Here is a 24,313-nt window from a genome sequence, read left to right as displayed (position 1 = left end):
TCATCGCCAGAGTTGTCGTTCGCGGTAGAGAATTTCTTGCGGTGGCCGTTCGGGCAAGAAAAAAAAAACGTCGAGGTGGAAGAAAAAATCCGTGTGCGATCGTGGAAAAAACACGTACCAAATTCCGTCACCTGCTCGACCCGTCGCGGAAACAGTTCTTCTCCCGGTTTGTGTGTGAGTGTGCGTGCGCGTTTCCGGTGGTGATTTGTTGTTTTCCGGAACAATCCGGATTTTTCGCGGAACCGTCAGATTGTGGCAGATTCCGGAGCGCCTTTCGCGGTGGCCACACAGGCTTGTTGTGATTTGTGAACGGTTCACGCCGGAATTGATTTTCTTTGGTTGAGTTCCGGATTTTAACGTCCCCTCTGAACAAAAAAAAGCGATCCGGATTGTCCCGGGTTTGACAGCTGAGAAACATCAACACAGCCGCAGCAGAAGAAGAGGACCCCTCGGCGCTCCCTCTCTGTTTGTGTGAGGTAAGTGTTCCAAAAATTATGTAATTTCTAGAATTATTAAGGCACAACCTGCGTTCCGTCCCCGCAGGGGACGACGGAGAGGTGGTGAGGCAGGTTCCGTCTGGCCGTCTGGTCGCCGTTAAGGGTGCCAAATTTAACCATCGACCATTTACATGTTTTTCGCCCCCCTTGCGAGGGGTTGTTAATCCGGAGGGGAATCTTTTGGCTGCGGGGCCACGGGGGTGGCCAGTGTAGGGTAGGCCGGGGGCCTATCATTGCCCCGTCGAAAGCAATGAAAAACCAACACAAATGACGACGACGACGACGATGACGATCCGCCGTCCTCGAAGAAGGCACTGGCTAGAGGGGAAAAAAGGCACAAATTTGGGTAAAAAGTTGGGCGGAGATTTGCCGGTTTGACGCTTTTGAAATTGCAAAAAAAAAAATCATTTAAAAATCTCAAAATTTGATCCTGACTCAATGCAAACTTCTTAGAAATTGATGAATCGATGACTTTCAGTTTCAATCGTTGCCACTTGAAACGAACACAAACAAACTTGAATTTCGTCACTTTCCATTACAATTGCATCAGAAATTATCCCTTGCACTGGAGCATCCACATTTTACTCAAATCCCGTTTTCAGTGTACGCAACTGTCAAAGTATGTTTACATGGCAACTGCCGGTTTGATTGCATCAGATATGCTGTCTCTTTCTAGCAAAAGTTTTCTTGTCAGGCGACTTCTTGCTGGTTTCTTTGACTGACCGCCCGATGTGTCAGCCAACATATTTCGCAGGGCTGTGACAGCTCAAGCTCGATCATTGTTTGCGTCAATACACGGTGACGAGAAGTTCGTCATTTTTGGGTTAAATTATTATTTGACTTATTTTAACCCAATTCTTAAAAGCATGAACTCTGAGCAATGAGTTTGGAATAAAAAGATTTTTTTTTTCTAATATGCTATCCTTAATAAATCAATCTTACTGTAAAATGCATTCAATTGGGTAATTTTAGTTGATGTTCCGAGCTAAAACAAAAAATAACACGATTTGAGACTACAAAAGATTGCCCGAAAGAAAATTGAAAATGGTATCAAATTTGAATTGGAAATTATTCCGTTAAAATCCAAGACGGTTTCCTTTTTCGCCCTTTGGTCATTTTTATAATTCATTTCAGTATCTTGGGTTCACATTGTTAAGGTAAATTTGCTGACACGCAGAAAAATATTTTGTAGAATCAGCCTGTACGAGGTTTGATTCAACGAAATTTTTGTTGAATATTATCAACGCTGAATTTGCATTGAAACAAACCTTGATTTTCTCAGTTCCAATTTTTTTTTTTTTTTTTTTTTTTTTTTTGAAAAAGTTGCTTTGACGTTTAGCGTTGATTTAACAAAAATCTTGATTTTCAAATCAACGAAACGTTTTGTTGATTCAAATATGCCTTATTTTTCTGCGTGGACCATAATATTTAAATTTTGGTACTTTTATAGTACTCTCTGCAATGAAAGACCTGAGGGCGTGTGATGTTAAAATAAATAGCAAAAATGGCAAATGTGATCAAAAAGTGACAGTTGTGACAGGATAATATTTTTGTTTAACGCCTGCGAATTTTAAAACATGAAATATTTATATATAAAAAAATTCTGCTAAAGGCCATTTTTAATGTACTTTCGAGCAACCTTGTGCAGTTTTTTAATCCATAAACCTATATTTCTATTGTTTTTTTAAAGGTCCTATAAGCTATTGTCTTTTATATGTTTATTGGACCTTTTTTTTAAAAAAAAACTCTAGATTTGTTGACATTTTTGCGTTATAAGCTAATTCAACATTTTGAAAATAAGGTTACATGGCAAGTACCAACTCTTCGAGGTTCAATCTTGTTGTAACACTTTTTAAACAAAAAAATAACAATACTTAAATTTACCTCTTTTTATGTAATTTTACCTACATTAAAGAGTAAAAAAGAAATCACTGAGGAAAAGATGAGAAATTATAACAGTTTTTGATTCAAAATTTGTAAAAATTTGTAAAATTTTAGACCGCAAACCGATTAAACTTACATCAACGAAGTTAAGATTAAAAAGATATAAATTTACACTTTAAAATTATCAACTCGCCGTAATATTTGTAGAATAATAATGTATTTTATTTGAAAACATCAAGGTTATAACTCAAATTGATTTTGCCTAAAGAATTGAGATTCAATCAAATTTACTGATTGCAAATTATGTCAAAGTAACTGATTGCGTAACTCTTTTTTGGGCTTATGTAGCAGACAATCACTGAAAATGAAACACGTTAAGTTTGACAAGAACCGTTAAATTAACTGAGAAAAAACGCTAATTATTTTTTACACGATACAAGAGGTTTTTACTTTGAAAATCTGAATAGAAATAACCCTTAGACAAGTTTAATAGACGCACCTTAATAATTAAAGTTAATAAACTTGATTTAAAACCTCAAGAATTTGACTAATTTCGATCAAAAGCTTCGTTTTTTCGGTTCTAAAACGCTTTAAAACTTTTTTGAACTTTAATTTGAGCAAAAATTGCCCGAAATTGATTCGACTTAAGATAGGTCGTTTGAATATTAAGTATAACAATTATGATGAATTAATATAAAATAATAAAATTTAATGAGTAGCTTTTTTCTACTCAAACTTTTATAATTATTTTTTACATTTTTAGAAAATATACTTTATTTAAATAAAATGTTGGTACAAACTGAAAATAATACATATATTTCAAGCTTTGTACAGTAAAATTTATTTTTTTAAATAATGCCATGAATCTAAGTTTATTAAAAATAAAATGGTAACAGTAAACTTTAAATAACAATAAAAACCCAATTCGAAAATAGGGCTTAACATCATTTTTTATGTTATTGATAAAATTGATATTTAGTTTCATTTTATCAAGTTGCTTAAATATTTGAAACTAACCAATGCAACCTGAAATTTGGCAATAGTTTTTAAATAGTCTTTTATATTTTTAATTTGTTCAATGCATTTTTTTGCAATTTTTTCTTTAAGTATGTGACCAAATTTGTAATCCAAAACGTTTTCGTTTTAACTGGAAACAAATGGAAAAATATTTGTTTACATTTAGAAAACATGAAAAAAATTTATTGAAAATGTTAAATTTACGAAACAGATTCAACTTAGTTTTATGAAGCATATTAATAATCATTGATTTGCAAATTGAGTATCGTTATCTATCAAATTTAAAGGAAACTTTAAAAAAAAGATTCGAGTTATTTCGACAGTTTTTGAAAGAATAATAACTTTATGCATGATTTAAGCTAGTTTTTTTTTTTATTAAATATTAATTTTCAAACAATGATGTTGGCATTTTTTTCTCTCTTTGATGCTTAGAATTTGATTAAAGAGAATTAACCCCAATTCTACCAGGACAGGACAGGCAGCACCATGAATTCCATCCATTGCCGGTCACATTTTTTCTATTTTTTTAAAATAAAAAACAATATTTTTAAAGAGTTTATCAATTGTCAAAAAGACACGAAACCGCTCCAATGAATATCTGAACTAAAAAAAACCATTACCAAATAAACATCACTTTGACTTGAAACATTCCTAACTTGAAGACAACTCAAGTCACAAGATCTTTGAACATTATTGCCAAATAGTAAAATGTGCATGATTCATCCATAAGAACCTTGAAACACTTATTCAGCGATGTTTAAAAAAGTGGTTTCGGACTTTTTTTTAAATAAACATTTAAAAAAATCCTGCTTTGAAAAATTATGTGAATTACACTTAAGTACTTATAATTTAGGACAGTGCTGCCAGGTTTTCAAATTTGCTAGATAATAATAAAAATAAAAATGTTGAAGTTGGGATTTTTTCTTGTAAAAGCCACAATTTTCTGCACAATATTTACCCAAAAAACAAAATATAATTATTTTTCCTAAAATTTCTTTACATTTAATGCAATTCCGCACACTCTTCCAACCTCAACAAGGCAAATCTAGAAAAACCATCCACCTCTTCCTCTCCCTCTCCGCCGATCGTTAACGTGTTCCTTTTTTCTCTCTCTGCCCTGTCGTCACACTGCTGTTGTGGCTCTGCCGTCGTCGCTGCTGTCGTTTCGAATGTATAGTAAAATCGAATATTTTTAGTTTTATTTCATCGCGCCGCGCCCCTCCCTCCACTCCTCCCCTTAGCTTCTGCGACCTTCCCCCCTCCCCACCCCTTTCGATTTCGCAAGAAAAGAGGCGACTTTCCGTTCATTCGATTCGATTCATTTCGATTATTTTGCTGTTGTTGTTGTTGTTGTTTTGGGGGTTTGTTTTGTTGTTGTTGCATTTTGTTACGTTTTATTATAGAGTGGCGCTGCTGACGGGCCTCATGACTGTTGCGGTGGAATGCGGGGTAATGAATTTATTAAAAGGTTGTTCCGAGACAGAGGGCAGACTCTTGAAAGTTTTTCTTTGATTTCGGATTTTTTTTTGGGGAATGCCTAATGGTAAACCCAAAAAGGTTTTCAAGAGGGGTTCTTATCGGTCAGCGAGAGCGCAAACGGGTTCTTGGAAATGAGTGTGTTTGGAATTTAGGAATTTGTTATTACTAAAAACATGACAAAGTCAGAAGACTCTAATTTTGGTCAATGTCAATTTGGTCAATGGCAAAAATAAGTAACTGTGCCAATTTTGAACCAAATCCGTTAAGGTTAAGGCTAATCACTCGGCATGGTTAACTCGGATCTTGTTGCAGTCTTTGACAAAGATGTTTGTCTTTAAATTTTACATACCTTTTGGTGGAATTTTGACATTTTTACTATTTTTTAAAAGAAATGCATTTTTTTTTCGGAAAACATCAAAACTTATTTGATTTAAAATTTTAAAAATAAATTTTTGAATTGAAATCAGTAAATGCCAGTAATTTTAGTAAGGCCATTAAAATTTATTTTTCAAGGAAAGTTGCTGATAAATTTCAATTCCAGAGTGTTTTGCCTTCCTCACCTCACTGAGGCAAGGCTATAAAATCACTCGAAAAATGAACTTCTTAAATACGACTCCTAGATATACCTTCACGTATACCTATCGACTCAGAATCAAATTCTGAACAAATGTCTGTGGGGATGTGTGTAGACATGATTTTTTTTCCACACGATTATCTCAGAACTGGCTGAACAGATTTTGGCCGGATCCGCTTTATTCTGTTCGTTTTAGGGTCCCATAAGACCCTATTAAATTTTATTCTGTTTAGTTAAGTATTTAAAAAGTTATGTCAAGAAAAAGATTTTTGTAGATACAAAAAAGGGTGATTTTTTGCCTAACCTCAAAAGGCCGGGTCTTTTTGTTTACGTGCGAGAGTCGCGCTAGATGCGAAACGCCCGGTTGCCACATTGCTTCAAATGAGAGTCTGCATGTTTTCTGGAAAAGTCTGTATCAGGCATATATTTTTTTCATAAACTTATTTTCAATATTACTTTGTAAATGTGAGGAAGGCACCACCCACCTAATGGTGGATTAAGAAACGTTTTTTTATTAGGTCCTATAAACATATGAAAGACAATAGTTTATTGGTCATTTTCAAAAAAAACTCTGGAATTCATTCTTAAGAGGCAGTATTTGTAGATTCTGCTCGGTTTGTTCTAGAGGTCGTATCGAGGTGCTCCGATTTGGATGAAACTTTCTGCGTTTGTTTGTCTATACATGAGATGAACTCATGCCAAATATGAGCCCTCTACGACAAAGGGAAGTGGGGTAAAACGGGCATTGAAGTTTGAGGTCCAAAACACATGAAAAATCTTAAAATTGCTCCCATTTGCGTAAAACTTCATCAATTCCAACTCTCTTAGATGCATTCGAAAGGTCTTTCGAAGCCCTTCAAAATGTGCTATAGACATCCAGGATTGGTTTAACCTTTTCTCATAGCTTTTGCAAATTACTGTTAAAAATAGATTTTTTTAAAACCTTAATATCTTTTTGCAACAGCCTCCAACACCCATACTCCCATAGGTCAAAAGATAGGTAATTTCATGGACTATAAGCTTACGGTATTAACTTTTTGGCCAATCGCAGTTTTTCTCATAGTTTTACGATTTTTCTAGAACAAACATTTTACAACGTTAGTTTTTGCCCTGTAGGCCAAGAAGACGGCACTTTTTGGTCTCAATTTTGACATATTCGGAATCCTTGGTCAATTTCACGTAAGTTAGAAGTATTGGAGTTGTAATTTTGATTTAAAAAATAATTAAATAAAACATTTTTGAAAAAAGAAATAGATCTTATTTACCCTATGATCAATACGTCAAATGCTGTATCAAGTAGGCGAAAACTTGTTTACCCCTAATCCGACAAAATTCTAAATAATATTTCAATTAATTCTAAATGGCATTTTTTCCAATCAAATTCAAAATTTTAGCACCTCAATCTTATGTAAAATTTTCTGAGGATTCCGAATATGACTAAATTGAGACCAAAAAGTGCCGTCTTCTTGGCCTACAGGGCAAAAACTAACGTTGTAAAATGTTTGTTCTAGAAAAATCGAAAAACTATGAGAAAAACTGTGATTGGCCAAAAAGTTAATACCGTAGGCTTAGAGTCCATGAAATTCCCTAACTTTTGACCTATGGGAGTATGGGTGTTGGAGGCTGTTGCAAAAAGATATTAAGGTTTTAAAAAAATCCATTTTTAACAGTAATTTGCAAAAGCTATGAGAAAAAGTCAAACCAATCCTGGATATCTATAGCACATTTTGAAGGGCTTCAAAAGACCATTCGAATGCACCTAAGAGAGTTGGAATTGATGAAGTTTTACGCAAATGGGAGCAATTTTAAGATTTTTCATGTGTTTTGGACCTCAAACTTCAATGCCCGTTTTACCCCACTTCCCTTTGTCGTAGAGGGCTCATATTTGGCATGAGTTCATCTCATGTATAGACGAACAAATCCTGAAAGTTTCATCCAAATCGGAGCACCTCGATACGACCTGTTTCACATCGGTGAAAAACTCGCTCTTAACTATCAAAAATACATTGTATAATATCAATTCTTGCAATTTTGGGAAAGAATTAAAAAAATGGGAATTTTAGAGACCAAAAAACGTAAAAAGACTTGGAAGTTGAGAAAAAAAATCAAAATTCTGAATATTTAGTCTGAAATGGAAAAATTAAATTTAGTTTTTATTTTCGCATTTCATGAAAAAAAAGTATTGTCATAAAAAATTATTTTTGCATGTTTTTTATTTCTTCATAAGAAAAAAGCAATATTACATTGGCAAAATAGCAGATTTAAACATGAAAATTTTGAAATCACCGACATTCAATTTTTTTTTTGCTGTGTATCGAAACGATTTTCAATGTAAAAAATTAGACATTTTTTAAATTGTCTGTTATTTTTTTTTTTCTTATTACATTTTCCTGTTTATACAATATTTATTGGGGAAAATGAACTCCACAAAAAAAACAATATTTATTACTCTGGGGAAATTTCCAAATTTTTTTAAAAAAATATGTCGGATCATGCATAAACAACGTGGACACTTGAATGGTCCCACAATAGTTTATGATATCAAAAAGTTTTAAAATTTTGAAAATATTTATTATTTGAAAATCATTTGCACTTTGCAAAAAAAAAAAAAAAAATCTTTTAGATTTCAAAAAAAAAATTATAAAATATTTCTGATTTTTTATTTTAGATACTTTTTTATCTTTGATGTTCGGTATTCTATTTTTTTTGTTACAAAAAAGACGTTTAAAATCTTACAAATTTAGGCCAACTAGATGACGTTTGTATTAAGACTAAATTAAAAACCCGTTCATTTTGTTGAAAATATTAAAAAAAAAACTGTTGAAAAAATTAAGTCAAGTTTTTTTTATTTCACGAATAGTTTAAAATTGAATATCTAAAATATAAATTTGGAGTCTCTTAAAATTTCAATTTACATTTTTTTTTGTAATTTTAGGACCATCCGTGGACAATTTCTATACAAATGAAATATTTTTTGTATGGGGTGCCCGCCAACCCTCCCCCCCCCCCCCCTCCTAAAGTGGCCACGTGGTTTATGGATGGTCCCTTTGTAAGCAACAAAAATATTTGTTGGGCTTTTCGATTGTGACTTTTGATTTTTTGCGTTTGATTTTTGGCTATTACTTTTTGTTTTTTACTTTTTATTTTTACTATTATTTTTAAAATTTTACTATTTGTCTGTTACTTTTTTATTTTTAATTTGACTAATTTGACTCGATTCCGGTGTCCGGTGGTTTAGTGGTTAGCGTGGTAGCCTCTAAATCCCAGTATGGCCTGGGTTCAATCCCAGACGGACCCGGCGGCATTTTTCGAGACGAGATTTGCCTGATCACGCCTTCTATCGGATGGGGAAGTAAAACGTCGGTCCATTTGCGTAAAAGAGGTTTTGGGTGACTCACCACACATAACCTTCGGACGCCTTGAAATGAGCAGAAACTTGCAACAGAGACCACAAAAGACCCGGGGGTCGTTAAAGTGGATTACTTTGCTTTTTTTTTTTACTCGATTTTGGATTTTTGATTGTTGGCTTTTGATTTTTGACTTTTGATTCTGGACTTTTAAATTTTGACTTTTGATTTTTGACATAAGATTTTTGACTTTTGATTTTTAACTCTTAATTTTTTGCTTCTGATTTTTTTTTACTTATGATTTTTTAGTTTGGATTTTTTCAATTTGACTTCTGAATTTTAACTTTTGATTTTTGGCTTTTGATGTTTGACTTTTGATGTTTGACTTTTAATTTTTGACTTTTGATTTTTTGCCTTTTTATTTTTTGACTTTTTTACGTTTAATTTTTTACTTTAAAGGTGTGATTTTTGGCGTTTGATTTTTGACTTTTGATTTATGATTTTTGATTTTTGACTTATGATTTTTGACTTCTGATTTTTGACTTTTGATTTTTGACTGTAAATTTTTGATTTTTGACTTTTGATATTTTTTTTTGATTTCTGGTTTTCAATTTTTGATTTTTGGTTTTTGATTGTTGACTTTTGATTTTTGGCTTTTGATTTTAGATTTCTGACGTTTGATTACTGATTTTCGATGTTTGACTTTTGATTTATGATTTTTGATTTTCGACTGTAAATTTTTGATTTTCATATTTGGTTTTTGATTTTCAGTTATAAATTTTTTACTTTTGATTTTTGGTTTTTGATGTTTGACTTTTGATTTTTGATTTTTGATTTTTTGCCTTTTGGGTTTTTGACTTTTTTACGTTTAATTTTTTACTTTAAAGGTGTGATTTTTGGCGTTTGATTTTTGACTTTTGATTTATGATTTTTGACTTATGATTTTTGACTTCTGATTTTTGACTTTTGATTTTTGACTGTAAATTTTTGATTTCTGGTTTTCAATTTTTGATTTTTGGTTTTTGATTGTTGACTTTTGATTTTTGGCTTTTGATTTTAGATTTCTGACGTTTGATTACTGACTTTTGATGTTTGACTTTTGATTTATGACTTTTGATTTAAGACTTTTGATATTTGACTTTTTATTTTTGATTTTCGACTGTAAATTTTTTTAAACTATTTTGTCCTCAGTCCTAGTCTTGTTTTATTCGTTTAATTTATTTTTCAATTAAATCATTCAATTTAAAATAAAGATTTGAATAAATCATTGTTGTTGAAACTGCTGCAAAAGAAGACAAAATGTCAAACAGCACGAGTAGATTCAACTTAGCGTGTACGTAAGTGACAGCTGGTTTCCCCAGCTTGAAATAAACAGTAATATTCTGATCAGAATTTCAATCGGTTATGTTGGACAGACTTTTAATGGATTCATATTAGAAAAGTGTAAAAGATTATTATTATTGCACGGTTGACATAATTCAAACAAGCAAATTTTAATGTTTCTTTCGAAAAGTTTCCTAAAATTTCATTGATTATGTCTGCAAATAATTCAAACGGCAAAAAAACGATTTTAATCAACGAAAAAAACTTATCAGTTGACCGAAAAAAAAAATCCACCCATTATATTGCACTTGAACGCCACGTTCAAGTGACGCAAACAGATGGGCAATTATGGCCGATTTGTGTTGTTTATTTTGCCAATTCACAGTTGAAGGCTCCTCTCCTGGGAGGAGGAGTGCGAGGGACGGGGGTAGATAAGCATTAAAATTGGCAAATACCGGCTGCAAAAGGTGTCGTCGTCATTAACGACAATTATCTGGGGGCAGTGTTGCCAGATTGTTGATTTTGTAAGATAAAGAATATTTTTAAGGTTAGGTTTTTAAAAATTTAGTTTGAATAATTTTCAATAGTTTAGAATTTTTGAAGATCGTTAAAAAAAACTCAATTTGGCAACACTTCCCACCAAACTTCCAAACCCGCTTCTAATTCTCCTCTCCAACCAGAAATGACGCGCAAAGGCCGTGACCAGGTCACATGGCCCGTTTGTTGGGAATAACTGCACGTCAAATCGTTTCAGGCCACCTTCTTGGGTTAAACCACTTCTCTCTCAAAAAAGGTAAACAAAGCGGCGAGGGTAGCTTAAAGAATGCAACATTCTTTCGTGCAAATGTTTACCCACCTCGCAACAGACAGTTGTACTCACACAGACACAGACACACATGAAGCGCGCGTGTGGGTGATAAGATAAACAACAAACTCGCGACGGTGATGAGTCCGACTGCCACGACGACGACGACGCCGGTGTGAGGTGGCAACTACTTAACCCTTAACGACCTTGTTGTAACGTGAGACGGCGAGAGCGGCTTGAATTGTGTAAATAAATGTTTTTGAGAAGATTTGGGTTGGAAAAAACAACAAAAAGAGGGTTATTTGTTGAGCGTGTAGCTGTCAAAACAAATATTACACGGTGATTGGGAATTTAAAAGGTTTGTTTATTATTTTTTTCTTATGAAATCTTATGAAACGTCAAAACTAATGGATTTTACATAAATTACGTGACAAATCTACTCCAAGAAAACAAAAATATTTCCTTATCATTTCAATTAGTCAAACCGTCCCAACTCAATCAAGTGCCAACGCCGCACGCAACCCAATTCATTGACAAATTAGTGGCCAACAACAATGACTCATCCACCGACGATCGTTGACGTAACAGCTCCTGTCAATGGCCCCCGCGCGCCGCGCAGCACAATTCGGATGAAAAACGATCGAAACGCGTGTTCTCCGAATATGCTGGTTTGATCACGGGTTGAGCGCGCTGGTTTGACGTCTTTCAGTTTGCGTGAAAAAAAAATCGATGAAATTAGTTTTAGGTACTCAAAATTGGGTACTCGTTCGAAGTCGAAATTATGGTGAGTCACGTCAAACTGAACAATCAATATCTGTCAAACTAGCAAGGTTTAACTGTATTTCTAAAGTGTGGCGAGAGATCTGAGCAACGGGAGAGCGAGAGAGAACTAAAACGAGAGAAAGAGAAGAAAACAAACATGCGTGAACGCGGCGTGACTTAAATATTTGTAAACTTAAACCAATTGCGTACATGCTTTTACAAGGTGGTGAGGTGAGGGGGGGAAGGGGGAGGTAAAACATTTACTAACAAAAAAGATAACGGTTTCCACTAGGTCGTAACTTGAGGAATTTGGAAGTTGTTCGCCTTGGGTAAAACAGACAAGTGGGCGTGCGAAGCTCGTACAAATTAGTTGATTTATGGTTACTTTAAATGGAAATTTTATTAAAAGTGATTCTTGTTCAGAAAATGAGAACAAATTTTGCAAGTATTAATATATTTTTAGCTTATATATTTACACAGATTTTTTGTCATTTCTTAAACTTCCTCAAAATTACATCTATAAATAATTTTCTTTTCTGTGAATTTTGGCTAAGTTTGCTCGGTCCTGAGTTAATTTAACTCAAAATTGAGCAAAAAAAAGTACAACAGGTTTATCATTTACTAATTTTTGGGTTATTTCAGTCAGATTCTGTCAATTACTTATTTTTATTTTTTTGTAATCAATATTACTCAGATTTTAGTAAATTTCACCTGAGTTTTGATGAATTTTCCTTGAGTTTGGGTTAATTTCACTTAAAATTCTTGTGGAATTCTAAAAAAGGGTGGAATTTAATTAATAAGTAAAACATATTTCTTCAGACAAATTCCCACAAAATTTAAAAATTAACGACTGCATTAAATTTAGCGTGTAGAAAGGAAAAAATGACAGCTGGGACAGCTAGCTTTTGGGTAATTTGATACTTCACATATTACTTAAATTTTGGTTTTGAGTTAATTTTAGTTGAGTTTTGATGAATTTTAGTCTGGGTTAATTTCGCTCAAAATTCTTGTAAAATTCACTCAAACTTGAATCAACTGATTTCAGACAAAACACCTACTTTCAATTGTGTGTGTTAAAGGAAAAAATGAAAGAGAGCTGTGCCGTTATAAAATTTCCAGCATCTTTGGATTATTTTTACTCAGATTTAAATTACCCAACCTACTCAAAAAATAAAATTCAATACCTTGAGTATTACTCAGTTTAGAGTAAATTTTAGACGAGTTTTGATGAATTTTAGTCTGGGTTAATTTCATTCAAAATTCTTGTAAATTTCAGTCAAAAATAAGTGAAACTGATTTTTTCATTTGCTTAATTAAAAACTAAACGACTAGTTTCAATTAAGTGTGTAAAAGGATGCAATGACAACTAGCTGTCCCGGTATAAAATTTCCAGCATTTTTGGGTTATTTTTACGCATTACCCAACCTACTCAAAAAATAAATGCCACGCTTTGTGTACTACTCAATTTCAAGTAACATTTTTTTCTGAGTCTGAGTAAATTTAACTCAGTTTTTGAAATCTCCTCAAATTTAAGTAAAATTAACTTAATATTGGGCATAAAAATGCTTCAAATATATTCTTAATAAAATTACCAATTAGGCGTGAAGAAGGTTAAATGACAGTTGGCTGCCATAGATTAACTTACAGCACATTTTTTTTTTTTGCCAGATTTTATCACTTTGAATTTTTACCCTAGTCTGGGTATTTTTTAATTATCTTTAATTTAAAATAAACACTACATTAGAAAGGAAAATGTCTTGCGTGTTTGATTTATTTTTACTCAGATTGATACCAACCAACCCAAAAAAAAATACTTTACGGCTTACTCAGTTTTAAGTAACTTTAGCAGAGTTTAAAGAGGGTTTTGATAAATTTCACTTAAATTATTTTAAAAATGTCTCAAATCTGAGTGAAATTAAATTATTATTGAGCATTAGAAAGCTTCAAACTTATTCCTGACTATATTGTAATTTTAACGAGTACATTTAATTAATTTAGTGACTACATTTAATTCAGCGTGTAAAAGGGGACAATTTATGCATTCTTGATTTATTTAAACTAAGATTTGGATGTAACCCAACATACATAAATATGAATTCGATACTTCATTTAACTGAGTTTAACTTAATTTTATTTGGGTCTGAATTTATTTCAAACAATTTTCTAGTAAAGTTCACAAAAAATATGGTAAAATTGTCTTGATGCTGAGCAGAAACTTGATTCTTGTTTAAACGAAAAGATTAAGTTAAGAGTGTAGAAGAAAAAAATGCCCTGTCAGTTAAATTTGAATTTTGAACACGAATTCGATTCGAATCTTATACGAATTCCGTTCAAAACGCAACAACCGGTTTGTTTTTATAATTTTACTAGGGTCTGGATTATTTACTTACAATCTTGTAAAGACCACTCAATTTTGAGTGGAATGACGTCGAATCAGCATTTAGAATAAGGAAAAAATCAGCTGACATTTTTGATTTATTTTAACACAGATTTTGAATAGGGCAATTTTTCCAGATCAGGGTGAATTTCGCCTTAGTTTGGCCTAATTTACTGAATCTTAAACATCAAAAGTAGATTCAATTTAGCGTGTAGGACGGGAAAATGAATTGTGATTTACGTTTTTTTGCAATCGATGAGTAAATTGTTATCAGATCGAAAAAAAGTCTTTCTAGTTGAAGAGAAATTTAGTACGTAAAAAAAATGCTCTAATATGAGTGAAAACATGTCTCAGATCGAAATATTCATTAGAATTTTGTTACATTAAAACGGTTATGTCTGTCAGACTTTTAGTTGACCTCAAACAGAGTTTGTGAACTATGCATTTCATGTAGATTCTGAGTAAATTTCTGATAAAATCGCATAAATAGTGTGAAATTTTTCTGAATGCGAATAAAAAATAATATTTTAGGTGCAATGGGTAAAAGCAGACTAAAGCATAAACTTACTGAGTAAAATGACTTTAGCGTGTCAAAAAAGAACATGACAACATTATTAAATTTCTTTACTATTTTAATAGTAATAAAAAAAAATTAAATAATAAATTTAAAACACAGATCTTTTAAAAAAAAACTCCGAATTTAAGGTATGTTAAATATGTAATTATCTCCAAAATAAAAAAAACAGTTTTTTTTTTTTGGTGGAAAATTAGTCAAAGAAGAATGCACGAGCATAAAGCAAATGAAAGATGAACATGGCAGCTAGTTGTCCCAGCAAGGAAATTCCGACCAAATTCTACTTGACTTCAACCGGTTTTGTCTGGCAGAACCTCCTCAGTAAACAACAGAGCTTGTTATGATTTAATATCGAGCAATATCAGGCTAAATTTCAATCAAATCAAGGAATTAATAACACACTTTTAACTTGTTATTTTTTGACTAGAAAGTAAACTTAATTTGAAGCTAAACGAGCAGAATCAATTTAGCGTGTTGTGGTGGAAAATGACAGCTGGCTGTTCCAGTATGAAATTGCCGATTGAAATCTGTTGGTTTTGAACCGGGTATGTCTAGTAGACTCGTTCCTAGTGTTAACATCAATTGGCGTGAGCAGGATAGGCTCTTTGTTTACATTTCGGCATTTGCACATTTACTTTGTTTTGCTAAAAATAATTTGAATCCAATCATGAATAACACACGAACTTTGAGATTTCGTCGTTTATTCATGGAATTTGAAAAGAAGACTAAATTTTAAATAAATCGAGTCGATTCGATTGACCGTGTAAAAGTAAATAATGACAGATTACCCAGTCTAGAGTTTCCAGCAGGAGGCTGTTTGAGTGGAACCGGTTATGCCTGGCAGACTTTTAGTAGACTTCTTTCAGAAATGTACAGGAAGCTGTTATTTTTACACGACTTTAAAGATGTTGCGAATTAATTTTAAGGAAAAATTGTAAAAAATCAACCTTTTTTCTCTGACAGACTTCTAGTAGATTTCTGTTCGAAACAACATTTTCTCGCCCACTTTTCTGTGGCCGTTATCTTTATTTCATGTGTTCAGCCCGTATCAAACGAAACCAGCCACTAATTAGTGGCGCTGGAGCAGGAGGGCCTTTCAATAAAGTTGTAAACACACGCGCTCGCGTTTCGGGAAAGTTGTTCTCCCCTCTCTCGCTCTCTCACCTCACTCTCCACTCTCCCCCCCAAACCGCTCAGATTTGCGTAACCGGCGCCTTAATTAAAACCGCTTGCCACTAAAATATAAAAAAAAACGCATTTTATTACCACCGTTTTCTGATTTTTCTCTCCCTCTCTCTCTCTCTCATTTCCGGTGTTTGCTCTCTCGCGATCGCGATCGCGATCGCGCTCTCTCGAAATTTTCCGTCGACGGTGCTTCAGTCAGTTGAGCGTCGCGATCGCATCCGGACGGATCTTGGAGCACAGGATCATGGCGGCTAGCAGCAGCAGCACGACGGTTCCGATGTCGGCGTCGTCGGCGAGTCTGGCGGGGGGGACCGCACCGGCGGTGGCACCGCCGACCAACACGCCGTGGCCCAACAGCAAGGACGACTACGAGCTGCGGGAGGTGATCGGGGTGGGGGCGACGGCGGTGGTGCACGGGGCGTACTGCGCGCCGCGGAACGAAAAGTGCGCGATCAAGCGGATCAATTTGGAGAAGTGGAACACGTCGATGGACGAGCTGCTGAAGGAGATCCAGGCGATGAGCAGCTGTAACCACGAGAATGTGGTGACGTACCATACGAGTTTTGTGGTGAAGGAGGAGTTGTGGCTGGTGTTGAGACTGTTGGAGGGGGGGAGCTTGCTGGACATTATCAAGCACAGGATGAAGTCGGTGAACTGTAAGCACGGGGTGTTTGATGAGGCCACGATCGCGACGGTGTTGAAGGAGGTGTTGAAGGGGTTGGAGTACTTTCATAGCAATGGGCAGATCCATCGGGACATAAAGGCGGGTAATATCTTGCTCGGGGACGATGGGACGGTTCAGATTGCGGACTTTGGCGTGAGTGCGTGGTTGGCCACGGGTCGGGACTTGAGCCGGCAGAAGGTTCGGCACACCTTTGTGGGGACGCCGTGCTGGATGGCACCGGAAGTGATGGAACAGGACCATGGGTACGACTTTAAGGCGGACATCTGGTCGTTTGGCATTACGGCGATCGAGATGGCAACGGGCACGGCTCCGTACCACAAGTACCCGCCGATGAAGGTCCTCATGTTGACGCTGCAGAACGATCCGCCCTCGATCGACACCGGCGCCGACGAGAAGGACCAGTACAAGGCGTACGGCAAGACGTTCCGCAAGATGATCGTCGAGTGTCTCCAGAAGGAACCCTCCAAACGCCCCACGGCCAGTGAACTCCTCAAGCATCCCTTCTTCAAAAAGGCTAAAGATCGCAAGTATCTGACCGCGACCCTGCTCGCGACCGGCCCCTCGATGGCCACCCGAGTCCACAAAGCTGCCAAGCGACAACCGGGCGCGTCCGGCCGCCTCCACCGAACCGTCACCGGCGAGTGGGTGTGGTCCTCCGAGGAGGAAGACAACGGCAAACAGTCCTCGGACTCGGACTCCGAAGAGCCCCGCCCCATGAACCGCCTCGAGCAGATGGACTCGTCCGCGTCGGAAACCGAAGACGCCTCGGAACCGTCAACCCTAACCGTCGCCCCCACAACCGACGGCCTCGCCGCCCTCTCCCTGGCCGCCGACGACGACGACGACGGTCTGCCCCCCATCAACCTGGTCCTGCGGATGCGGAACGCCAACCGGGAACTGAACGACATCCGGTTCGAGTTTGCCGTCGGCAAGGACTCGGCCGAAGGCATCGCCTCGGAACTCGTAGGCGCCGGCCTCGTCGACACGCGCGACATCGTCGTGATGGCGGCGAACCTGCAGAAGCTGATCGACCTGCGCGCCACCGGCCTCAAAACCGTCACCTTCCAGCTGAACTCGGGCTTCGGCAGCGGCGAAACCGCCGACGAAAAGTCCCTCATCGGGTACGCGCAGATTTCCATCACGGACTAATGTTTTTTGTTTATGTGTGTGCTTGTTATGTGTCTGTGTGCGTGCGTGTGTGCGAATGGAAGCCGGAAGAAGAAACATTCTATTTTGAGGGGAGAAACAAAAAAAGTGAGCGCGGTTTTCCTTGTGTTTTTCGATTTCTTACATAGGTTTTAAACGAAGAAAACAATAAATAGCAAGTTATTTAGATTTAGTACCTATATTAATATATATATATATTCTACTCTTCTCTACCGCTGCATCTAAGTATATTTGAGATAACAAAACAACGCAAAACATGCCGCCGCAGTCGTGCCGACTGCAGGGTTGTTACGGAACTCGTTTCGGAACCGGTTCTGTGAAATTAATTTCAAACCGAATCTAACCCGATCTGTTGAATTTTTCTCCGACTGGGAGTTGCAGCTGTCAAAAAAAATATTTTTCAATTTGGTAAAAAAAAAGAAGTAATTCTGAACCATGCGATCAATCTCAATTCGATTTCAGTGCGATTAGTTCCTTTTTCCGTCGACTGGGAATTGTAGCTGTCAAGGCTCTACACTGTTATTTGAAGACGTCCAATTACGAAAGACTTCAGCTTTTTTTGTTGATTGTGTAATTTTACCTGTTATTATTTTATTTCAATTGATCAATACAAAAAATTAATCGAATTCAGAAAATATGCTCTAAGAAGTCTTGAAGTCGCCTCAATCCTGAAGCGGTTCTTTGAAATTAATCTCGCACCGAATCCATCACGACTAGCTCAATTTTGCTTCGACTGGGAAGTGCAACTGTCAAGACTCTACACTGAAAAATGTCGGGGAAAAATATCTTAAAATCATATTTTTTTTACTGACTTTTTAGAGTTTTTCAGTTGAGATCACCTCATTCCTCAACCGGATCTTTGAAATCTCTAGCTGAATCTACCCGATAAGTTAAATTTTCCCTGCGACTGTGAATTTGAGCCCTTTATTTCTCAAATATTTAGCTTTTGTTATGCTAAATATGAGCTTTTCATAACCGGTTCTGTGATAATAATCTAGCACCGAATCCATCCCAATTAATTCAATTTTCCTCCGACTGGGAATTTAAATCAATAACAGTAGCAATGACTAATAATTCTGCTTCATGAATTTCCAGTTTATAAATGATGAATGTTGAATAAAATTTCAAAAAAAAAACATAGAAATTATTAAAACAATATCAGTGAAAGATCTTTCTTGAAAACAATATTTTTATTAGTTGCTCAGTCCAACTCTCCTTTTCTGAACCGGTTTCGTTAAATCTATCTGTCCCGATTTATACGATATTCCTTCGACTGGGAAATTGCACTGTTAAAAAATAAATAATGTAATAATTTTACAAATATAGATTTGTTTTGTTTTTTCTGAACCGGTTCTAAGATATATTTCTCAATTAAAATTAAACTGTTATATTTTGATTTATATTATATCGTTTCTGAACCGGTTCTATAAAATTTCTGATTTTTTTGCCGAATTTACCTTATTTCTGAACCGGTTCTATGATATTAATCTCCAATCGGATGCATTCCAATTGATTGAATTTTCCTCCGACTGGAAATTAAAATTGAGAAAAAAAATAATAAAAATTCCATAATACTAGTTTTTTGTTGGTAAAGACTTTTTTCTGAACCGGTTCTATGATATATCTCTTAGTTAGAATTCAGATCTCGATAAGTTAAATTTTCCTCCGAATGGGAATTTCAACAGTACCCAGTCAAATCAATCCGAATTCTGAAACGGAATCTAATTCGAATCGTACACAAATTAAGTTTCAAACGCAACAACCGGTTCGAACACGGGACCGGTTGTTGCGTTTGAAATGGAATTTGTATACGATTCTAAATAGATTCCGTTTCAGAATTCGGATTGAGTTAACTGGGGAAATGCTCTACACTGTCATTTATTTTTTTCTCAGTTGAAGATATGTTTTAAACTGTTGAATTTTGATCTGATATTTTTTTTTATTCAAAAACATTTTTTCTTTTGTAATTGTAACATTTCCGAACCGGTTCCATTAGTTAAATATAAAAAAAATACTGAATACAAACTTTTGAGATTTTTCAGGCAAGTATTGCTAATTTCTGAACTTGTAATAATAATAATCAAAATTCATTTTTGTTAGTTTTTTTTTTTATTGTTTTTTTTTTTATGAGTCGGTTATATGATATTTTCGACTGGGATTTGCAACAGTTAAAGCCGTATCATTTCTGAACCGGTTCCACAAATTTAATATTCAGAAAAATGAGCTTTTCAGTCGAGTTCACCTCATTTCTTAACTGGTTGTATGAATTTTCATGAACAGAATTCATTCTAACCGAATACATCTCGATTGATTCCATTTTCCTCCGACAGGGAATTGAAGTTAATTTAAATCAATTTTGTATTTGTTCTGACCTATTTAATTTAAAAGTGATAAGAATTCAAAGTTTTGTGAAAGCTTTTTATTTTCATTTGAATGAGTTCAATATGTTTAATATAAAAAAAGTCCGGAACGAAGAAATTGATCAAGAGTTTTTATTCAAATGGTCCAATTACCCATTTTTTTTTAGTTTCAAACAGAATTCGATTTGAATCGTATACGAATTCCGTTTAAAACGAAACAACCGGTACCATGTTCGAACCGGTTTTCGCGTTTGAAACAGTATTCGTTTACAATTCGAATCGAATTCCATTTTTCAAACACTCAAAAAGCTTAAAAATTAAAAGTTCTTATTAAAAAAACTCCAGAATGTTGATCATAAATCTTATTTTTTCAAAAATGTTCGAAAAAACTGAAACATAGAAATTGTGCAACATTTTGTCTGTTTAATTTATTTTTTTTAACAAAAAATACTTCTATGAACTTTTTCCGTCGAATTAATCTCATATGGGAACCGGCTCTATGAATCTACTATCGAACTGAATTTATCCCGATTGATTACGATTTTCTCCGACTGGGAGTTGTTGCTGTCAAAGCTATGCACTGTCATTTTATTTTACCCACTTTCAGATTAATTTAACCATTTTATTTTTTATTTTTTTGCTTGATATTTTTGTTCTATAAAAACTTGTTGAAAAGCGATAAAATTAAGCATTTTATTCGAATTTGTAATTTTTTTAACCGGTTCTATAAAAGCAATTGAGAGTAGAATTCATTTGAAAATGTTATTTTATTTCTTTATTAATAATGTTTGAAACATATTTTCGAATAAAAAAAGTGTTCATCGGTTTCGAGGTTCAGAACTAATTCGTTTGCTGAACTGGTTTAGTAGAAGCCAATTTTATTTGACAGCACTTCTTTCAAAATTGCCTCAATTCTTTTATTATTTCGACCAAAAACAACATCGAAGGGCCGAGGTACACGGAAATTCGAAATACCTCCGATAAAATTGTAATTGAGTTGAATTGAAATTAAAATTTAAAAAGTCAAATTTCATCTTATTTCTGAACCGGTTCTCTATCGGCATTCAGCACGATGAGCTGATCTTTTTTCCGACTGGGAATTGAAGCTGTCATATTCCTACACTGTCAATCGATTCTACCCAATACTGAATAGAGTTTGAGCAAAAGAAAAAGATTCGTTTTTTCAGAACCGGGGTTTTTACAATTATTTAACACTGTTAATTTGTTTTATTCTTTAAAAATTAATCTTTACTTACGATGAAAATATTTTTTTTAGTGATTTTTTTTTTGCTGCAATAAATTTGTCTTCGCGCATCAAAAGTTCGTAACAACCCTGCAATCGCACGCATATAATCCGCTTTAAATTGAGAGAGAGAAAAAAAAGCAAGTTAAAACGACTATACTTATCACAACAAAACAAAAAGTTGCAAATTTTAAACAAATTTAAAACGGTGAATTAAAAAGAAACAGAGCAGTGCTTTAGCCTTTTCCAAGACCTAAAAAAATACAGAAAAAAACCTCCTTCGCAAACCCCATCAACCGATCACAAATACACACAAAAAAAGAGAAGAAAAACAAATGATCACACGTTTTAATTGTTATCACAAACTCTCTCACACTCACACAAGCGAAACCCTCTAAAAAAAATGAGAGATAAAGTAAGGAAGCGAAAAATCACGCGCGGCGCAATTTTGTGCAGGAAAGGCCAAAATTCTAATTAACGAAAAAAAAAGCAAACATACACAACAACAACAAAGCACAGATGTGATGCAGTCGCAGCCTTGAAAAATAAAACAAATACACACACGCTAAAAAAAAATAAAAATGATGGCTTGGCCGGAAGCGGAGTTAGTTGAACCGTTTCGCCCGACTTTGAAGGACTTTGAAGTGTGTGTGGCGTGTGAGGTAATAAGAAAGAGAGGGAGAGCGATAAAAAAAGGTAAAATTAGAGAAGAAAGATGATTTGTATTTTAACGAGAGGTTTAAATCATTACTAGTGACGAGCAAAGTGTAATTAAATCGTAAGCGGAACGTAAAACAAAAGAGTTATAATAAAAAAAAAAGAAAATACCTACAACGTAAATAACAAAGTAGCATCTTAGGAAAGAGAGGAAAAATAAAATAAAAACAAAGCAGCAGCAGCAGTTGTTTTTAGCGGTAGATTTCAAATCACAAATCACCTCCCCCTCCCCTTTCTCTTCTCTTTTTCTCTCGGGAAACATATATCAAACGAAGCAAAAAGAATGTTCTTAAAAATTCACAGAAAGGAAATAAAAACAAAAAAAAACTATAAGAGGGACAAGCAGACAAGCATTAAAAACCAACAAAACTACAAAAAAGCGACTAATAAACCAGCATCTATCTAGTTGATGAGAGCACTCTTGAAGCGTTTTTCTTTCTTTTTTTCATTTTTTAACCAACTCTCCGAAATCTCCTTAAAACTCTCCCATCTGTCAAATTGCCATACAAAAAAACCCGCTTGGCGGCGCCACCATCGCCAACGGGGTTCGCCATTGACGTAAACGTGAAACTTCTGGACTTGTGGAATCGATGTTGTCAGGGACCGCACGTGTGGCTATTTGAAAGGGTGCTCAATGACCGAGCAGCAAAAGCACGATCCGAGCGGGTTTGATTTCTCTAATGAAGAATCTATGCTAATCAGGGGGAAGGTTAAGCGATACGAGAGGCGAGTTTCGGGTTTCGTGAAGCGTTTACAGGAAACATTAAACGGTGTCGGGGGTTTTTTTGGCAAGCGGTTTTGAGATTAGCATTTTTCGATCGTTTGTCTGATTGGGGTTTGACGCAATAATCGTTTTGAAAATTAAAGTTTCAGAATAAAACACTAATTTGCAGTCAAATTTACCTCAGTTCTGAACCGGTTCTGATCAACCCATTTCTGCCAAAGTCTAACCTGATGGGCTGGATTTTTTTTACTGACTGGGATTTTGGACTGTCATACTGATACACTGTTACGGAATTTTACCTAACAACGGTTAAATTTTAAACCACAATACAGCTCAGACTGGATTATTCTTACTTTTAACATAAAATTCGAGTTCTGTAATACCATTTTTTGTAATTTATTGCCTAAAAAAAATACAAAATACGTTTTTCAAATATATCTCTACCGCCATTTTGGCCGCCATCTTGGATTTAAAAATTCTAAATCGCTTTAGCGTACCTTAGGGGTCATACTTAAGCTCGACAGTCAAAAATAAGACAACGACTTTTTTTTCTTGATTTGATCCGAAGTATTTTTTTTTTCCGAGGCCTTCGGAAAATCGAGTCTGGACTGTGTTGCGAATTTAGATTTTGAGATTTTTAAATCTTTTTTGAGCTCCTTTATTAAATAAAAGTTTTAAGTTTTTTTTTATTTCGACTCTCTACACTTGAAACTATTTTAAAAATCCAAAGATATCTGAAAATATCAGAAAAATTTCAAAAGTCAGATTTAGATTTTGAACTTTTGAAATATTTCTGATATTTTCAGATATCTTTGGATTTTTAAAATATTATTAAGTGTAAAGTGAGTCGAAAAAAAAACTAAAAATTTTTATTTTGTATAAGAGTTCAACCAAAGATTTGAAAATCTCAAAATCTAAATTTGAAATTTTGAAACAACATCGAATAAAAATGAAGTCAAAAAATATTTAAATTCAAATGCTGTGATATTTCACAGAATTTTTGTGAGTTTTTGCGTTACAAAATAAACGGGAACTAGCTGTTAACTTTGAAACTGAAAAACATCTTTCAAATATTGGTGATACTTTTATAATTGAAGAAAACTTTTTTTTTACGAAATCTGAAAAACTTCAAATTTAGAAAAATCAAAACTCAAAATCAAATTATTCGCTCTACAGCATTGCCTTGGCGTTCTCGATTGAGAGATTCTTACTCGAAACTAGGTGTCCGAAGGATTGATTGTTGAGGCAATTGCAAACCTCTTTTTACACCTTAGCTTCCATCCACCCCGGGATTCGAACTGACGACCTTCGGATTGTTAGTCCAACTGCCTACCAGCGACTCCACCGAGACAGGACCCAGGGAGACGACTCCTACACCTGGACTGAGCTAACGACCTAACCTTTATTTTTAGGTTAGTCCGGGGCCAACATGTACTTCCCGTCCGACGGAAGGCGTGATCAGACAAATCTCGTCTCGAAAAATGCCACCGGGACCGTCTGGGATCGAACCCAGGCCGACTGCGTGAGAGGCAATCACGCTTACCCCTACACCACGGTCCCGGCTAAATTTAGAAAAAAATTGCTAAAATCTCC

The 24,313-nt window shown here is 35.0% G+C and overlaps 1 protein-coding gene across 1 annotated transcript; it reads left to right on the top strand.

Annotated features, from left to right (window-relative positions):
• LOC120415600 (serine/threonine-protein kinase OSR1) lies at positions 1-22,104 on the top strand. The gene is made up of 2 exons (XM_039577193.2): positions 1-476; positions 16,020-22,104. The coding sequence occupies exon 2, from the start codon at positions 16,069-16,071 to the stop codon at positions 17,656-17,658; it is 1,590 nt and encodes a 529-aa protein (XP_039433127.1). The 5' UTR covers positions 1-476; positions 16,020-16,068; the 3' UTR covers positions 17,659-22,104.
• Positions 22,105-24,313: the final 2,209 nt, after the last annotated feature.

Source organism: Culex pipiens, chromosome 1 (genome assembly GCF_016801865.2).
Source record: "Culex pipiens pallens isolate TS chromosome 1, TS_CPP_V2, whole genome shotgun sequence".
In the NCBI taxonomy this organism is placed as follows: Eukaryota; Metazoa; Arthropoda; class Insecta; order Diptera; family Culicidae; genus Culex; species Culex pipiens.
The sequence above is the reverse complement of the archived record's forward strand: the minus strand, read 5'-3'. Positions and strand labels throughout refer to the sequence as shown.

Excerpts from the sequence above, each read along its gene's own strand:
- LOC120415600 (XM_039577193.2), top strand. The coding sequence starts at position 16,069 with ATGGCGGCTAGCAGCAGCAGCACGACGGTTCCGATGTCGGCGTCGTCG.